This window comes from Lynx canadensis, chromosome B4 (genome assembly GCF_007474595.2).
Source record: "Lynx canadensis isolate LIC74 chromosome B4, mLynCan4.pri.v2, whole genome shotgun sequence".
In the NCBI taxonomy this organism is placed as follows: domain Eukaryota; kingdom Metazoa; phylum Chordata; class Mammalia; order Carnivora; family Felidae; genus Lynx; species Lynx canadensis.
Window position 1 is genome coordinate 19715374 of NC_044309.1, and position 18574 is coordinate 19733947.

Sequence of the window (18574 nt, forward strand, 5' to 3'; positions counted from 1 at the left end):
AGTCTACTCAACGAACTCTTGAGACCCAGATAAAATTCTTCCTTACTTCATGAAATAATAAAAGAAAGTAAAGCCATCTGAGTAAGTTTCATGGTAACATTAATAATTCAATTCTGAAATTGAAATATAAATCCTAAATCGCGGGAATATTGCAATTATAAATCTCCACACCAGAGTCTTGTAGCTGTACTACAGCCTAGGTCACAGTCATGAGATTTTTTTTTTCCCCTTCTTAAAAGTAAAGTGATAAGAACTGTGTCATTTTCTATGAAGTTTTAAACCATATTTCTTCTGGCCTTTTCCATTTGAAACTGAAATTCATTTCCCAATAAATATTTTAACACCATTCTTATGAGCAGGGACAATCCATCAGAGAACAATTCCATAATTGTTTCCGAAGCTTACAATGCATATAATGTCACAAAGTAAAGGTCCTGGATGGAAGACACGATTATGATTAAACCTTGAAAACAATAGTGAGGTCTTGAGAGCATACTCATCAAATGAAGAAACAGAGCGTAATTCAAATGCAGATTAAACCAAGTGCCTGCAGACGAGAGGGAAAGAGAATACACCCACTAGAAATTCCTTTATGAAGATTACCAGCATTGAATGCCTTTTTAAAAATTCGAACTTCACCCTGCATATATCTCCCTTCTTCTGTACCGTCAGAAAAATGAGGCCGATCTTGCTTTGCTTGACTTTTGTTGGTGAACCTGTTACGGGTTGGCCGAACTGGGTTCCCACCCCCTAAAAAAAAGATTCGGTGAAGGCTTAACTCCCAGTGCCTCAGAATGTGACTTTATGTTGAGGCAGAGTCTTTCCAGAAGGAATCGGGTTAGAATGAGGTCATGAGGGTGGGCCCTCATCCAATATGACCGCTGTCCCCATAAAAAGGGGAAATTTGGACATAGAGAGACACACAGAGGGATAATGATGTGAAAAGACTCGGGGAGGAGGCGGCCGTCTACAAGCCAAGGAGGGAGGCCTGAGAGCCCCCAGAAAAAACCAATCCGTGGACACCTTAATTTCAGACTTCTAGCCCCCAGAACTGGCAGACAGTACACCTCTTTCTGTTAGGTAAGCCACCCAGACTGGTGGCTTTGCACAGCAGGCCTAGCAAACTAATACAGAAGCTACGAGGGCTCTTTCCTTTGAGTCCCGCAGACCATCCCTGTGCTTACCCACAGGAGACTTTCGCCAGGAATTAATGTCAGATTTATTAGGCTGTACTTTCTACAGTCTGTCTCTTCTTCCGCTTTCTAAAACCAGGCCTATTTTGCCTTCTCCAGAACTTTCACGGAGCCCTCTTTTGCAGATAATTTCTCAAAAAGACCAGGCAATAACGAGTATAACTCATACTTACACGCTATCAACTCTGAGTCAGCTGTTTGCACGGATTGCCTCACTCGGTCCTTCCAGTCCCCGGAAGAGGCGGGAAGAACCATTGCTGTCATCAGACAGAGCACAGCCGCCTCCTTCCGCAGGTGGACTGAGGAAGCATCACCTGTCCACAGACAAGGAAACTGAGGCACAGTGAGGCAAAGTAACCCAGCGGAGCTCCGGAGTCTGTTCTCTTAACCCCCACCCCCATCCCCACGTCCCCTCTCGTTTGTTGTTCAGGGCCATGGATCACGGGCTTCAGGTGGACAGGATCCTCAGGTCCCCGAGGTGCCATCCGTCTGGACCTGGAGACCCGAACGTTCTCCAGTTCCGCGATGAATGACGCACGTTCACTTTAACTCCTTGATGACGCCTGCGAACATTTTCTAGCTGGAAATGGCTTCTTCTTGGTTGAGAGGATGACAACTAACTAGCAACCCAATAATTCTCCTTGCTTCTCTGTCTTCTTTTATCATCGCCGCGTCTCCCCCCAGCCACGGTTCATCTCTTGTCTCGGGATAGACGTGCATTTGAGACTTGCTTGTTTTAGAATTTCTTACGAGCCTTTGCTCACACTGGCCGTTGGCTTGCTTGGCCCTATTCTTACTGTCGGTACGTTCTTGAATTCTCATTTTTTACCATCTTTCACATAGTGTGTTGTACTCGTCAGAGCTCAGAAAGCCCGCAGGGGATGCCCTATGCGGCTTTTCGGTTTGGGGTTTGGTTTTTGTTTCGGGAGGCATTCCCCTTTTCTCACTCGTGGGAATAACCCACCTTCAATCAGAGCTTTATTTTTCCAAGTCTTCTATCTCGCTGAGTCAGCCTTCTCTCTATCCCTTCTTTCCTCTCCTCTGTAAACTACATGAAGGCCAAGTGCCAGCCAAGGACCGCTCGCACACAGTCCCCGGGCTCTCCTGAAGTCTGCCGTGTGGCGTGACCAGCCACCCCTCCCTTCACCCCGAGGCACCAGAGACCGCTTGTTCCAAGGTCCTGGCGACCGTGACATCACCAACCAGTCCTTCCTTATGTCCCACATGAAGTCCGTAGCAACTTGAAAACAGTGAAACTGGACCCAAAAGGCACAGCAAAAGATCCACTGATACTCTCTCCCGCCTCCAGCGGCTCATTAAACCTCCCTTCCCCGCTGCGTCTTGCCTCGGCGCCGAAGTGGAAACGTGCGGAGAGAGCTTGGGTGGTTATCTCTTCCCACCTGCCTGTAGCGGTGCCCACATCCCATGTTCTCCGTCATTCTTCCACCTTCGAGTGTCTTTCTTTCTATACGTGGATCCACCTTTTAGACATGTTTCTTTTTTAGCACAGCCAGCCTCCCCACTGCCAGAATTTCATTATCAGCTCGTCCCCGCCCCCCCCCCCACACACACACACACTGTGACCCTGCCAGATCTCATGAACCTCCTTGAGGGTCTCTGCGTTGGTACAGATGGATGAGGTCATCAACGCTCCTCTGCTCTGTCCCTTTGGAGAATTGCTTGACGCTTCCTCCATTCAAGTACGTCTTTTATGTTCCCACCTGTTTTCTCCTGCTGGGGAATTAATTTTTAAATCCCGAGTCGCAGTCTCTGCTAACCCACCAGAGAAGGATGCCAGGAAGGAGGCTTCCTGTCAAATGAAGGGCTGCTCCCATTCGGAATAAATGTACTTTTACAGTCAATCCACGCACGTGCATTCAGAGTCTGTTATATACCCATCAGCGTATAAAGAAAAACCAATATGCTTGTCTTTCAACATCTGTGACACCGTCGTTATGCAGGACGCTTCTTGGGAAATAGCCCCCAGGTACAATTTACAGGTGCATTCACTGACCACTCACCCCTCAGGTACATACGACCCAAGAGACACACAAATAAACCAGCCTCCTGACTCCTGGCCAATTAAGCCTGACATTACATAACTGCCATTTAAAAAAAAAAAAAAAAAAAAAAAAACCCACAGAGGCAAACCCTCTAAACAGGATTTTCCTTCTTTAGCAGCCTCTGAGGAAGAACTGTTCTAATATGGTGTTTCTATTCCTGACAGGAATAACCCTTAATTATTATGTGCCTTAAGCATCTAGAAATTTTTAAATAGAATTGCACTTAATGTTAAGAAAATCAGAGAACTACGTCAGTGGCAACAGAAAATACTTTAAACAGAGAGAGAGAGAGAGAGAGAGCTGGCATGGGGGACAGGGACGGGGGAAGAACACAGATCTTGATAAGTTGCCTTTGAAGTTCTGGAAATCTGAGAGAAGAGACAGAGCATTGAAAAAATTCACCAAAGAAAATTAAATTCTTCCATAAGAGAATGTAAAGGCTCATCATTTATCAGGGATTAATGCGTTAATCCCTGATCACGTTTTGTTTCCACAAATAAATAAGTCATTGTTATTTCCAGGAAAAAATATATAGATATGCAAATAAATATGCACATTGCCTAATATCTAAACACAGGGTTCGCGTCTCTTTTTTTTAATATTTATTTCTGAGAAAGCGAGAGAAAGAGAGCACATGGGGGAGAGGCAGAGAGAGAGAGGGAGCGAGAGAGAATCCCAAGCAGGCTCCAGCTGTCAGAGCCCGATGCAGAGCTCGAACTCACAGACCATGAGCTGAAATCAAGGGTCATATGCTTGCTTAACCAACTGAGCCACCCGGGAGCCCCAGAGTTCATTTCTAAGACTTTCAAAAACAGAGTTATAACAAAGTGATTGTTACAAAGTACCTACGTAGATGTTATTCCTGTCTTCTTTTGTTCAGTTGCATATTAGTGACCAATAATCTAGCAATAAATTTCAATATTTTGCCTAAACTCTCCAGCAGTAGCTACCATCCATGTGTGTTATCAGTCTAAGCACAGCCGGGTCCAGCTGGGATCGCCACAAAGATCTTCATGGAAAGAAATCTATCCTCTCCTGTCAAGTCAGCTCTGTCAGCCAGAGAGGCCTACTGTTGAGCTGAATTGCTCAGACAGCCAGAGGGACTCAACCAGTCCCGACAGAGCCAGCTGGGCGATGTGCTCTATCGAGGGGACATTTACTGAGCACACAGTAGATGCTGGAGTATACTAAAGCAATTGGGACAATTCCTGCTCTCAAAAATGCTAGTTAGCTAGTAGGAAAGACTTGCTTTTTTATGAAGAACAAATCTAGAGAATTCTATCAAGATTCCTTCCACAAATAGGTCCCCTCGCCCACCTCCCGGGTGCATTCAGCAAACAGTTTACAAATCTTTTTTGTTGTTGTTTGTAATGTTTATTTTTGAGAGAGAAAGAGACAGAGAGAGAGAGCACACACAAGTGGGGGAAGGGCAGAGAGAGAGGGAGACAGAGAATCTGAAGCAGGCTCCAGGCTCTGAGCTGTCAGCACAGAGCCCGATGCGGGGCTCGACCTCACAAACCACGAGATCATGACCTGAGCCGAAGTCGGACGTTTAACCGGCTGAGCCACCCAGGCGACCCTACAAATATTTTCTTTAATGTTTGTTTGTTTTTGAGAAAGAGAGACAGAACGCCAGCAGGGTAAGGGCAGAGAGAGAGGGAGACACAGAATCCCAAGCAGGCTCCAGGCTCTAAGCTGTCAGCACTCCCAACGCGGGACTCAAACCCACGAACCATGAAATCACAACCTGAGCGAAGTTGAACGCTTAACCGACTGAGCCACCCAGGCGCCCCAACAGTACACAAATCTTACCCAACATCTGTTGATTGATTAAGTAGATATGGTGGGTTCTAGATCATCATTCTTGTCATAATGAGACCGGAAGGTTCATGAAGTGAAAGAATAACACCGTATCAACAGTTCAAACAGCATATCCGATAAGGACAGTGAGAAGCACGCCTGTTGTATCATAAAAAATCTGACCTGCATTTGTCCCCGCTTCCTGGGACGTACTCTAAATAGTTGTAATTTCCCAAGTAATTGGAAATATCTTTGTTATTCGTCAGTCTTGATCCATACCTGAGTTATGCTAACAAGATGGCTTCAGATGGGACTGGCCACTCCAGAAACCACGTGATTAGAGGGTTGGGCCTTTGAGTCGGGCAATATCAGTGGACCTCCTCCAGGGAGGGAAGGGGGACAAGAGGCTGAATAATCACACGTGGTCAACAAGTCATCACACGTGTGGAATTAAACCTCAGTAAAAACTCTGCACACCGAGCTCGGTGGAGATTCTCAATCGGTTAACACATCACCGCACCCGCAGGGAGACACGTCCTGATTCCACAGGGCAAGGGCAAGGAAACGTGTCCAGGACCCTCCCCACCCTTGCCCTATGTGTGCGCTCATTTGGCTGGTCCTGATTAGTATCTTTTACAATCATAAAACCATAATCTTAAGTACAGCCCCTTTCTTTCTGAGTTCTCTCAGTCATCTTAGCTAATTAGCTCATTACGGGCACCCTCCTATTTGTTTTCAGAAGTGTGGGTGGCCTGGGGACTTCTGAACTTGCAGCTGCCATCTGTCTCGTTGGGGACCGCACCCTTAACTTATGGACTCGACACTAATTCCGGGTGACTGATGTCAGAATTGCACTGCAGCATTGCAACACCCATTCTCAATTCCTTAAAAACATGCCAGAAATAATACCTTTAAGAAGTCACGCTCTTGCAGTTGACCTTACCTCCCCAGCCCCCAAACCACCTCCAACCCAGGATGCGAACGGCCATGGTCCACCCTCGGCAGGACACTGCCTCCAATAGGTGGACAAGCACAACACAGCCATAGTACAGGGCAGGCCTTTGGGTAAGTGCCAGAATTGAGGTGTAAAACCAAAATGAGCACCCAAAGAGAGCCCAGCAAGTGGAAGGTTCAGGACGGCTTCACAAAAACTGTCACAGCTGTGCATCCTAAAGATGAAAGTAACTTTATTTTTTTAACATTTATTTATGTTTGAGAGAGGGGGGAGGAGGGGCAGAGAGAGAGGGGAACAGAGAATCCACAGCAGGCTCTGCACGGACAGCAGCGGGGCTTGAACTCACGAGCTGCGAGATCATGACCTGAGCCGAAGTTAGATGCTTAACCAACCGAGCCACCCAGGTGCCCCAGGTGACAGTAACATTAACAGAGGGGAGAGCAGGAAGGCCTAAGAACAGTGTGAGTAAAGGGTCAAATCATGGGGCAAGTTTATTAACGAAGAAATTTTTTTTTATTAACTCCTTACTGTGTGCCTGAAACTGGGCTCACCTTATTATTTTGATATTCCAACGAATCCTTAAACCTCATCTAATATCATACCCATCTTACAGATGAGGATACTGAGACTTAGCTGAAGAAATTTGATGAAGGCATTGGGCGAGCCGCCCAGTATGACTGGAGAGGAGGAGGGGAGACCGATGTGAGCAGAGGCAGGTAGATGGTAAAAAGCCCCCAGGTGCCGGTCAGAAACCTACTTTATTTTTTCTGCAGGCAATGGGGAACATTCAGACGTGTTTGTGCAAGGGAGTAATATGCCCAGAGCCATGGTTTCAAAAGACAAGTGTGGTGGCAGGAAAAGCCTTCAAAAAAGAGAAAGACTGGAACAGGGAGACCAGTTAGGGGACAACGGTCAGATCAGTGGCCAAATATGGTAAGAGAGCCTGAGCAAAGGCAAGGACAGAGGGGATGAACACAGGGATGGGATGATGGGGAGGGGGGCGTGGGAGACAACAGAGATGCTTAAGGCTCTGGGGCACAGGTGGATTGGGGAAGAGTAGCCAGGAGAGGATGGCACAGACATCTAGATCATGAAAAATCCATCTGTCCATCCGGCGTCCCTCTGTACTGATGCATACACTGACTACGCTGCCTTCTGATGCTCCCGCACGTTGCCTGGTTTCGTGGAGTTCATGCTCTTGATCCATTAACGGCTAACAAAGTCACACTTAAAGACCGAATTCGATACTGGTGGGCAGTCATCTGACTCCAAACCCCAGATCTCTGGCCCCCTGCGGTACCCGGCCATGCCATTTCTCCCAGGCTCTCTGTGGTTGACTTATACCTGCCTTTGATGGGTAATGAGCATCAGGGGATCTAATCAAGGATTTTTGTCTAAGTGGCTTTTTAGACTGCTGAGCTGACGCCGAAGTATAAGAGACCACCAGTCCACCTATCGATCTGATGCTATTCAAAAATACACACATCGAACTAGTTTTCTCCTGGCTGTGCCTAGGATTCGATGGGAAGGAGTCAACAGAGAGTGTGGAAAAGGAAACAGTAGTTGAACGCAACGCGACTGACTCCCTCAAAGACTCCACAAAGAAAAATGCACAGCCGGCTACAGATAAAATGAATAATGGGTTTCCAGCATCGGAATAAATAATCCTTGCTGTTCAAACCTGGTCCTTCTGGCAACTTCCTGTTTTCTGCTTATGTCTCTGCCCCACGTCTAGGTTCCACGAGAAAGGCTGCAGAATGTTTTATTCACTAGCAGAACTTCAGAATCAATAACAATGCTTTTACTAAGCCTGAGAAATGTTCTGGGTACTCAGCTCATAAATATTATTCTAGATCCCACTTCTCTCACACTGCTAAAGAGCCTAAGGCTTCCAAGGTACACTAACTGTAGGAGAACAGAAACAGAAAGGAAAAGAAATTCAACTTTCTATTCCTCTAGAGACGGAGCTTGGAGGGGCCTGAGGCTCTGGAGAAGGAGGGTGTCTTGGGGGGAGTATGTCTGTTCTCTCTCACTCCCGACATCCCCAGGAACCACAATGCCTTTGTAAAGCACTCCTCTGAAAACGTTTAACGAAGACATACCGAAATGCACCCTTACACAAGCCCCTGACACATAATCAATACCCCTTTAAGCGCACACATCTATATCTTGCATTAACCTTGCATCTCACTGTGATTTAGGAGATCTGTGCTTCATCTCCAAATCTTTTCTTATCTGACATCATTCCATAACAAATACATCATCATAAAGAGCCCACACAAGGAAGGCGTCTTGCGCAAACACTTTTAAGTGTGGCAGAACTCAGTACCTGATGTGTAAACTTGGTCTTCTCCAACGATTTCAAAAGATACTAACATTCACGAGATACCCCCCACAGTTCAATAAGGTAGCTGAGAAACAGATCGGTCTGCATATGCCCGGAACCGTTTTGTTCGGTTCAAATAAAATGTCTCCACCCTTCACTTTCGATCCTCCCATTTTCACAAAAATACAAACACAAAAGCAAAAACCAAACACCTGTCATCCTCCTGCATCAGGTCTATGTCAAGGAGCCAGAGGTTGAATCTTTTTCTATGCAGTATGTAACTGAAGTCAGGCAAGGCATATTATAATTGATGCTAACTAGAACGCCCACAGACCACAACGCCCATAGATAGACACTGTTACTTTTAACAATGTGACATTTTCTCCTCCCTTTAAGGGGGAAACATGAGACAACTTTCAATTTATGATAAATAAGACAGGGGACTGGGGGGCCTGGGCGGCCCAGTCGGTTAAGCGGCCACATGCAGCTCAGGTTATGGTCTCGCAGTTCATGGGTTCAAGCCCCGCGTCGGGCGCTATGCTGACAGCTCGGAGCCTGGAGCCTGCTTCGGATTCTGTGTCTCCCTCTCTCTCTGCCCCTCCGCTACTCGTGCTCTGTCTCTCTCTCTGTCTCTCAAAAATTAATAAATGTTAAAAATATGTATTGTTTTAATAAAATAAAATCAATAAGGGAAGGGACTAACATTTGTGCACCTGTTAGGTGTCGTTTGATGTGCTGAGGCTTACAAACATTTCCCCCCTTTAATTTCTACAGCGTTCCCGTTATGTAGAAATTATTATCTTATTTCACAGACTATAATTAAATCCAGAAGAAAATACAGGAACGTCACTAGGGGATCTTTTAGGATGGCATGCTTGGAAACCGAGCGCGTAAGCAGCGAGGGGAAACCCTACCCTGTTCGTTACGGCGTGGCAATGGCCAGCCTCTGCGGGGAGACTTCAGCCCTCGGTATTCGGACTCTGTGCAACCTGGCCACCACACCGCCATTCAGGCTCCCCAAAACGTGCTCTCGAGCCAGCTTCTCACCCCGCCCCACCTCTGCCCGCCTGCCCGAGAAAGAAAGCAGGCTGGGCCGCATCCCGATCTGGGGGGTAAGGCAGGGCTACGCTGATAACAGCACGGCCTCCACACTCACGGAGACAGCTAATCTTTATGGAGGGCTACGTGCCAGGCTCTGGGGGTGCAGAGTGAGCAAGACAGATGTCCTCAGAGCCACCCCAAGCTAGAGGAGGGTGCACACACAGATAAGCACACGGCTCCTTCAGAGGACGGTGACGACTCTGCCGGCTGAGCGATTCCTGAAGGGTGACAGGGGACGGGACAGGATGGGGTTGGCACCAAGGGCGTGAAAGCCACGGCTGTCTGAATCCATGAACTCAGTGCGTACAGGGCTGCACGGACCGGCAGCTTTCAGTGCTCTCTGACGCGCGGGGCGCTGAGAATATGGCACTGAACTAGTAATTCTCAAACTTTCTTGACCACCATTTCCAGTAAGAATATTTTTTACATCATGACCCAGTGCACACTGTATACACACAACTAGAAAAAAAAAAAAAAAGAAATGAGGGGCGCCTGAGTGGCTCAGTCGGTTGAGCGTCCCACTTCGGCTCAGGTCATGATCTCGCGGTTCATGAGTTCGAGCCCCGCGTCGGGCTCTGTGCTGATGGCTCGGAGCCTGGAGCCTGCTTCAGATTCTGTGTCTCCCTCTCTCTCCCTCTCTCTTTCTCAAAAATGAGAAACTTCAAAACAAATTTTTTAAATGTCTGCCAAAACAATATTCATTTCACTACTCAGATGCACTCTGATATTCTCCCCTCTCTTTCTTTCTCTCTCTCTCTCTCTCTCTCTCTCTAAGTTCTGGATACAACCCTCTAACGGATGACAGCCCACAGTGTGAAAAATATTGATATAAACCTTTTAACAGGCATAACTATTATTTCTTTGATATACTTCCTCTTCTCCCCCTACCCTCTTTTTCCTCCTTCATCCCTCAAAAAACTTATTTCCACTGCAGAAATAAAAGCAGTCCTGTCTACAGAAGTTCCACTGCATGCCAGAAATACTGCACTGTCTCCTTAGTCCCACACAGCCCCAGTAGGGTGAGAGGTACCATTCCCATTTTACAGAAGAAGAAACTGATGCTTAGAGATCAAAAGATTGGCTTGGCAGAACATGCGGGAGCCAGGGTTCAAATCCAGTTCTGTCTTGCTTCAAAACTCCAATTACACCACAGTGCCTTTCGTGAAAAGTTCTTAAGTAATTAAAGCCAACTTAATCGCAAGAATTTCGTAAGTCCCCTTGAGATAACTCAAGCCCTTGGAGGGTTACAGAACTGGGGTTGAGAGGTCTAAACAGAGATAAGGGAACTACATGGTGGAAAGCTCTCAGGTTTAAATTTAATTTCCTTCCGTGTCCTCGGAGCACCCCTTGGTAAAGGCATCAACAAGGGCTGACCAGCAGAGAAATGGTAAGTGAGAGTCAGCGGAGCATTGGCCTAGATAGTCACCCTCAAGACGGGCTGGCTGAGTGGCACTGACCTCTCCGGGGGGCTCACAAGGAGCGTCACCTACCTCAGCATCTCCCAGGCTGTCGACAGTCAATAAATATTCACAAGACGACCGCTAGCACAGGCAGAGCGAAAGTAAACACGACGCCCCGCTCCTACTGGTTTATTTTTAACATCTCCCAAAATTATGCTAAGTGAAACTATTTGCTGAACAGAGATTCTTATTTGGAAAGATAGTGAAACATGTCGAACACAGATATTTGTGTTCTTTCGGCCCCATATTTAAAGATCCATTTGGGGGCGCCTAGTTAAGCCTCCGACTTCGGGTCGGGTCATGATCTCCGGGTTCGTGGGTTCCAGCCCCGCGTCGGGCTCTGTGCCGACAGCTCGGAGCCTGGAGCCTGCTTTGGATTCTGTGTCTCCCTCTCTTTCTGCCCCTCCCTTGCTCGCACTCTGTCTCTGTCTCTCTCTCTCAGAAATAAATAAACATAAAAAAAAATTTTTAAAGATACATTTGACACAGACACAAGGTATATCAAATGTGGGCAGATCAGGACAAATTTTCAGCCCCTCAAAAATTCCCACAGAAGTGATGACGTGGGGAAATTATTGACAAGGTCCTGCTAAACTATTGCATCATTAACTGAGCCCTCCCCTGACCTAAAATAACTAGACTTTTAGTGCCAATACATCAACTGGCCTGTCACTGCCATTGCTATATTTCTAAGCAGTAATATTTCTCAGAAAATTTGAAGAAATGAGGTATTATTTTTACAAACACAAAATAAGTGCAATTTTGACTTTTACACATAAGTTAAATAATTTATTTGTCAAATGGCCTTGGGGTTTATATTCTTTGTGTGGCTTGTTGGGTAGTTTAACTTGGCATATAAATTCACATACAAAAATGAGGTATGTTTTTTGTCTAATCATCTTAGTGTTGTTTTCTCAAGATCTCTTAGCAATAAAAATATCACCTCGTCCTCTTTTCTTTGCAAGTTTCATGATGAAACAAATTCTGAATGTGCCAAAGAATCCATGGCCTGCTTATGAAACATAAAGGCTATGAAAACGTGGCATGTATTTAAGTAGACGAGTTTGTTTGTAAATATTTTAATAGTGTGACTACTGCATTAGGAGCTAAATGTGTATTAAGTCCAATCTTACATCGAGTGGGTAATATACTTTGATCATTCTATCAAAAGATCAAAATTTAAATATTATGTAAATTATACCTTATACATGTTCTCCTTTGCATGAAATCAAACAGAAAACTTGTTTCTTCTCTGAACACATGAGACTATAAACAAGCAACATATTTAAAGGGAAGAAAATTCTCACTACTTCATTCCACTAAAAAAAAAAAAAAAAAATGCCCCCAGGTATCAATTAAAATAAAAAGACTTTATGTTTTCTAAAAATAATCTTAAATGTCTGTTTATCCTTTCCAAGTTTCAAGCATATTCTTAATATTTATTTTAAATATTCTTGGTAATTAGGTATGTTCTTTTCACAAGAAATGCTACATAAGTCCTCTTTGTGAAAACTCTGACAGATTTTATAAATCACTAGAAAAGAAATTAAAGAATATTAAATCTCCAGTAATCAAAAAAGTTGTCATTTTCACAACAACTAAATGTAAAGTATGAACCTTGATTGGATTCTGGTTTAAAAAGAAAAAAGCAGATACAAAAGACATTCTTTTTTTTTTTTTTTTTGATGTTTATTTATTCCTGAGAGAGAGACAGAGCCTGAGTGGGGGAGAACCAGAGCGAGAGGGAGACACCGAATCCGAAACAGGCTCCAGGCTCTGAGCTGTCAGCACAGAGCCCGACGCAGGGCTTGAACCCACGGACTGTGAGATCATGACCTGAGCCGAAGTCGGATGCCCAACCAACTGAGCCACCCAGGCGCCCCTACAAAAGACGTTCTTAGGACGAGGGAAATATAAACGTAGACAGGATCTTAGATATTATGAAATTGTGGTTAATTTTCTTTGGTGTGACAATGGTTCTATGATTGTTTAAGAAAATATCCTTATTCTGGGGTGTCTGGGTGGCTCAGTCTGTTAAGCATCCGACTTCGGCTCAGGTCATGATCTTGTGGTTTGTGGGCTCAAGCCCTGCATCAGGCTCTGTGCTAACAGCTCCAGAGCCTGAAACCTGCTTCGGATTCTGTGTCTCCCTCTCTCTTTGCCCCTATCCCTCTCCCTCTCCCACTCATGGTCTGTCTCTCTCTTTCTCTCTCTCTCTCTCTCTCTCTTTCTCAAAAACAAATAAACATTTTCAAAGTTAGAAAAAAAATATCCTCATTCTTAGCACATGGATGATGTAGTTTTCAGGGAAGAAATATCAATGTATGAAATTACCTTCCTTGATGCATGAAACTGACAAACAGTCTGACAATAATATATCTGCACACATAACTAAATAGAAATAAGGGGCAAATGTGACCAAATGTTAATAACACTGGAATTTCAGTGGAAGGTATACAGATGTCCATTGTATTATTCTTTCAACCACTTTGTGTATATGGAAATTTTTCCAATGACAAGTTGTGGGGGGACAAATAGTCATTTTCATTTCAACATGTATGCAGGTCAACTCGTGAACCAAACTAAGTACAGATAAAATATTGCTCTACATGGATACAGAATGTGTCATTTTCCAGTAACCGTATGCTTCAGAGAATCAATTTTCCACCATTGACCCGGAGAAATTATGGCAACCCTTCTGGCCAAGACCATTGACACACCACCTGAATTAGAGCAGAGGCATCAGAATCCCCAGAGGGTAATCCATGCTGCCCAGCGAGTTTACAAGGCAACCTGTGCCCTTGGAAAAATAAGAATTGAGAACAGGGGCCTTCCGGCCTGGAACCTTCACAGCAGACAGGTTCCATTTCTGGCCACAGCAGATCAAGCTGTGACATGAACTTAAAGCTAAATTAAACAAATTGACACCATCAATTGGAATCATTCACCCGCTAAAGCTAGATTTCTTGTCTTCCCCTGTCTCTCTGCTCAACAAAGTAGACCACCAGGTTTAATATTCGACAAGAAATCTGAGATGATACCCCCCCCAAGTTCCACTTAAACCTAATACCAAAGCACTTGAATTATATAAGAAAGTTTAAAGAGAAAATCTGTAAGCATTTGATTTAGACATACCTAAAGCATTTAAAATAAGACTCCGTCCTATGAGACAACAGAGTAGGATGTCTCCTATCTACAGATCGAGGCTCTTTGTTTTGGGGCCCAAATCTCAACAGTTCTGGGCACTAGTTCACTATTAAGTCAGACTGCAAACCAGCCACCCTTGACTTGCCGCAGAATCTGATATTCTTTTTTTTTTTTTAATTTTTTTACATTGATTTATTTTTGAGAAACAGTGAGACAAAGCGTGAGCGGGGGAGGGGCAGAGAGAGGAGACACAGAATCCGAAGCAGGCTCCAGGCTCCGAGCAAGCCGTCAGGACAAAGCCTGATGCGGGGCTCGAACCCACAAACTATGAGATCATGACCTGAGCCGAAGTCGGACACTCAACCGACTGAGCCACCCAGGCGCCCCTCTGATATTCTTTTTTAATTAGACTGAACCGAAACTAAGCAGTAAGCACTGAGTTTTCAAGTGGTCCCATGCAACCAAGACTCTCTCAGCTGTACCTTTTTTTTTTTTCTGTCCTTTTATTTTAATCATTTCTTTTCCCCCTAATTCAATTCTTTATCTACCTGTATGTGTCTATATGTAAACACATACATAATTATATACGTATACATGTTATACCGTATCGCATCGTATTAAATGTAATTGTTCTCTCCTCAATTTCTTTCTCTCCTGTCTTTCCTTTTCTCCTCCAATTCCTCCAGGCCTATCAGGGCCACCCGAAGGCATGGTTATCACCGGGCTGAACTCCAGGATGTGGAGCTATAAAGAATCTTGATGTGGCCCATAAAGCCTAATCGAATCAGGCCACGGGCTGGAGTAGTTATGGGAAAATGGTTCACTTTCCTTTAAACTAAAGAACAATTATCTCGTTTATGGGTTGTAGGAGACCCTTTCCCATCTAGGTACTGCCGGCTGCCTTTGATGTTTAACCAGTCACACGTACCTCTCTTTAAGAAAAGCAGGAGACTATGACACTGAAGTCCCATTTTTTGTTCCGTGTTATCGCCATAAGATACATGGTACAGGAGGGCCGAAGACATCAATGAGTTTGGGCAATGTCTGTGAACTTCACTTACCCAAAAAAGTCCTGAATTCTGTTCAGTGCTCCCTTGTTCTGATTTCTTGAAAAGTTTCTAGTCAGTCAATAAGCAATAAGCTGGGACCAATCAGTAAGCAATAAGAGAGTAATAAAAAAAAAAAAAAAAGTTCTTCACCGGAGAGGTATAAGCACACTACATTTGTTTACCAAAAATTTACTATGAAAACACAGTCCCACGAGTGAACTGTCAGTTAACCATGGGCCCTCCATCTCCAGAAGACCTGGCCGAACCTATTTCCGAAACTTTAGAGAGAACGAATCTCCAGCCATATTCCAGCCAAAAGGCTAAGGGTCCTATGCCACCTGTAGGCTCCATCGGCCCCCACAGGGGAATGGGGAAGAAGGCGGCTCAACAATTCAGGGCCAAGAGCTCTGAAGAGTGCTACAAACACTCTTGGATGGGAGAATACTCAAGGTGTGGGGAGACACATGCCCCAGGGCAGCAAGGTCGCCATTTGGAACCAATGGCCAATTTCCAGATTCTAAGAGTGATCGGAGCCCTTTCCTGAGAATTATCCTCTCAATGCCTCAATTTCTTCATCTGTCAAATGGAGATGATAACAGTGCCCCCCACCACCACCCCCAAGTCACAGAATCTGTAAAGATTAAATGAGTCAGGAGGCATAAAGTGCTTACCACGGGGCCTGGCACACAGGAAGCACTGCGTAAACGCTAGGTAACTGCCACCAGTATAGGCTAAAAGCATGCCTACGGAAAAACCTGCCAAAGAAAGGTTGCCTTCCCTAATCTCCCCCAACAGACCTACTCCTAAGCAGCCAGAAACACCGTGTCTCAATTCCTTGGTCTGTTTCAGCTCTAGGATCTCTGGAGCCATCTCAGCTAAGATTAAGCGAGACTCCTTTCCCTAGCAACTAGGTTCAGATATAAAATTGCAATATGGCAACATCACGTGACTGAAATGGAAATCTGACATGCACTTCAGAGCCCACACTTTCGCTGTGTGTAAGTTCTTCAGCTTCTAACAAATGTCCCCCACTCTGCAACCCTGTGAGCCTCAAAAATCGACCCCGCTGGAAGACCCACACAAATTACCCTGCACATTAAGAAAGACACGAGTGCAATGACCTTCCGCAAAGTCCGTGGCCCCAGCGTGTGTGGCATAAACCAGGAACTGGCCCCTGCCACACCTGCGTGACACAGTGAGTCAGTCTCTCGGAACAGGCAGATGCCCTCACTTTTGTGTTCTGGTGCTGTACCACACCTGGCACACCTTGTTGACAATACTTACGCATTACAATAGGGCTTCTTTTCATAGCCTTTGTAGTTGTTCATGTTGAGAGCCATCTTACAGACCTCACAATGGAAACATCCTTTATGCCAATACTGAAAAATAAATAAATAAATATTTAAAAGTTTCGTGCAATGCCAGCGCTTCCCGGGACGGGTACAGAAAGGAGATATTTTTTAGTGCATCACAGTCCCCACCCTCACTTGAAAATACCGCAACAAAATGATTGTAGGTAACAGTAGATGTGGTTACCTCCTCTCGGTTATGTAAATAAGGCAGACAGCTACGCAAACTGAGTTTGAAATGAATCCCCACCGCAACGTACAGATTCAGAGGCAAAAACTGCCAGGGCTCCATCCACACTGCACTCCTAGCAGCAGCCAGAATGGAATCCTAAGCTGGTTAATAATGGAGACGTGGAACCTGGGTAGTGGCTTCAGAAGGAAAACGAATCCCGTCCAAAGCGCCTAAACGCGGAGTTTGTTGGATCTCAATAAATACGTGTCCACCGGAAACCAGGCAACCCGAAGGAGCCAGGAGGGGGACTAGGCAAGTACCCTCGGCCCCCCCACCCCCCATCCCTGTCCAGCTTCTACTAAATTGCAGGAAAGGTGGACCCAGTCCGGGAGGGCTGGCGAGATGACGGGGTGCTCTCGAGAGGCATTTGTACCAGCACACGCAAATTTGTCAGGGACCGCCTCCGGCTGGTTTCAACGATCGATCAGTCACTCAGGATAGCGCCGGGCTCGCTCCCCCAGGCTGTTCAACTCCATCCACGCCCGGGAAGGACAGGGAGCAGGGCTGCAGGGGCCGGGCCTAAAGCCACTTCCTCTGGAATTCCCCAGCCGGGTGGATTAACCCCCCGTGGATCCTGCTCGCCGCGCCGAGCCGGGGATTATTCTTAGCAATGCCGCAGCGGCCGCCCCACGACATATTAATTATTATTTGCCTCTCCGCCTCACCGCCGTCACGGGAGGCGCTGGGGCGGGGGTGAGGTGGGGTGCGGGGCGGTGAGGGGCAGGAGTGGCGGTGCGAAGGGGTCGAGCCTGGGCTCTTCGGCCCCCGGGCCGCGCGCGCTCCGCCGCGCGCTCCCCGCAGCAGCCCCGCACCCTCGCCGCCCGCACCCCGACGAAAACCCTCCCCGGTTCCAACATCACCGTCGCCAAGCGTGCTCTCTGGATACTCCTGCGGGCGTTTTTCCTTTGCGTGCCCTCACCCGGTGCCAAAACACACACACACACACGCACAGAGCCCCACTCCTCTCCTTGCATCCCAGGTGCCAAAACTTCTCGGAGCAGGTGCAGCCGGGCCCCCGGCAGGTCCGGGTTGGCCCGGCACCCCTCGCTCACCTTATCCAGGCAGTTGACTTTCTCCGTGGGATACACGACTTTTCCGCAGCGGGCGCACTGGGGGTTCATCGTCGCGGTTCCCAGGGGCGGCGGCTGTGCGGCAGCGGCTGGGGGCTCCGAGGAGCCGCTGTGACATCCCCCGGCGAACCCCGCACCGCCTCCGGGCAGGCGGGAGGGCTGCGGGCGGCCGGGCGCCGGGGTCGGGAGTCGGCGCCGGACCCCTGGCGAGCCGGCCGCGCGGCGCGCGGGAAGGGCGGCGGGGCGCGGGTGGGCGCGCGGCGGGGCCTGGCGCCGGGGTTGGGGCGGGTGGGGGGGCGGCCGCGCTCGCTGGCCCGGGCTCGGCTCCGGCTCGGGCTCCGCGCCGCTCGCTCTGCGTCGCTCGCACTCCAGGTACCGGTGACTCACACAGACACTGGCTCCCGCCCCTCGCGCTCACTCGCTCCCCCGCCTCGCCGCCGCCGCCGCCGCCGCGCAGGCCAAACCCACCGGCGCGCCCGGACCCAAGTGGCAGGGAACGAGCACGTCGGGCACCGGGGAGGGAGGGCGCGGCGGGGGGGAAGGGGGAGGGCGACACCCGGAAAGCTCCGCAGACAGCCGCGGGCTGCGACTGCGAGGCCTGGGAGCGAGCCCGGTGCCGCAGCCGCAGCCGGGGGCGGCCAGGTGGGCGGCGGCGGAGGAGGGAAGCGCGAAGGGAGGGTGGGGGGAGGGGGGGCTCAAACCCGCGCACTCCCTGCGCCTGGTCTTCTGGCTTCTGCCCCCGCCGGGTCACCGCGCTCGCAGGCCGGGGTTCCTGGTGCCCAGAGGACGCGCGGGCTCGAGCCCGCGCTCCTCCGCCAGCCCCGGCGCC

The 18574-nt window shown here is 47.6% G+C and overlaps 1 protein-coding gene across 2 annotated transcripts in view; it reads right to left on the reverse strand.

Moving 5' to 3' along the window:
• NEBL (nebulette) overlaps window positions 1-17892 on the reverse strand; it is a 363233-nt gene extending 345341 nt beyond the window's left edge. For both annotated transcript variants that reach the window (XM_030321282.1, XM_032593838.1), the window contains exons 1-2: window positions 17728-17892; window positions 16379-16473 (exon numbers count right to left, since the gene is read on the reverse strand). In XM_030321282.1, coding sequence (XP_030177142.1) covers window positions 16379-16473; window positions 17728-17796 — 164 coding nt within the window. In that variant the 5' untranslated portion in view covers window positions 17797-17892. The remainder of the gene's footprint in view (window positions 1-16378; window positions 16474-17727) is intronic.
• Between the last annotated feature and the right edge of the window lie 682 nt (window positions 17893-18574).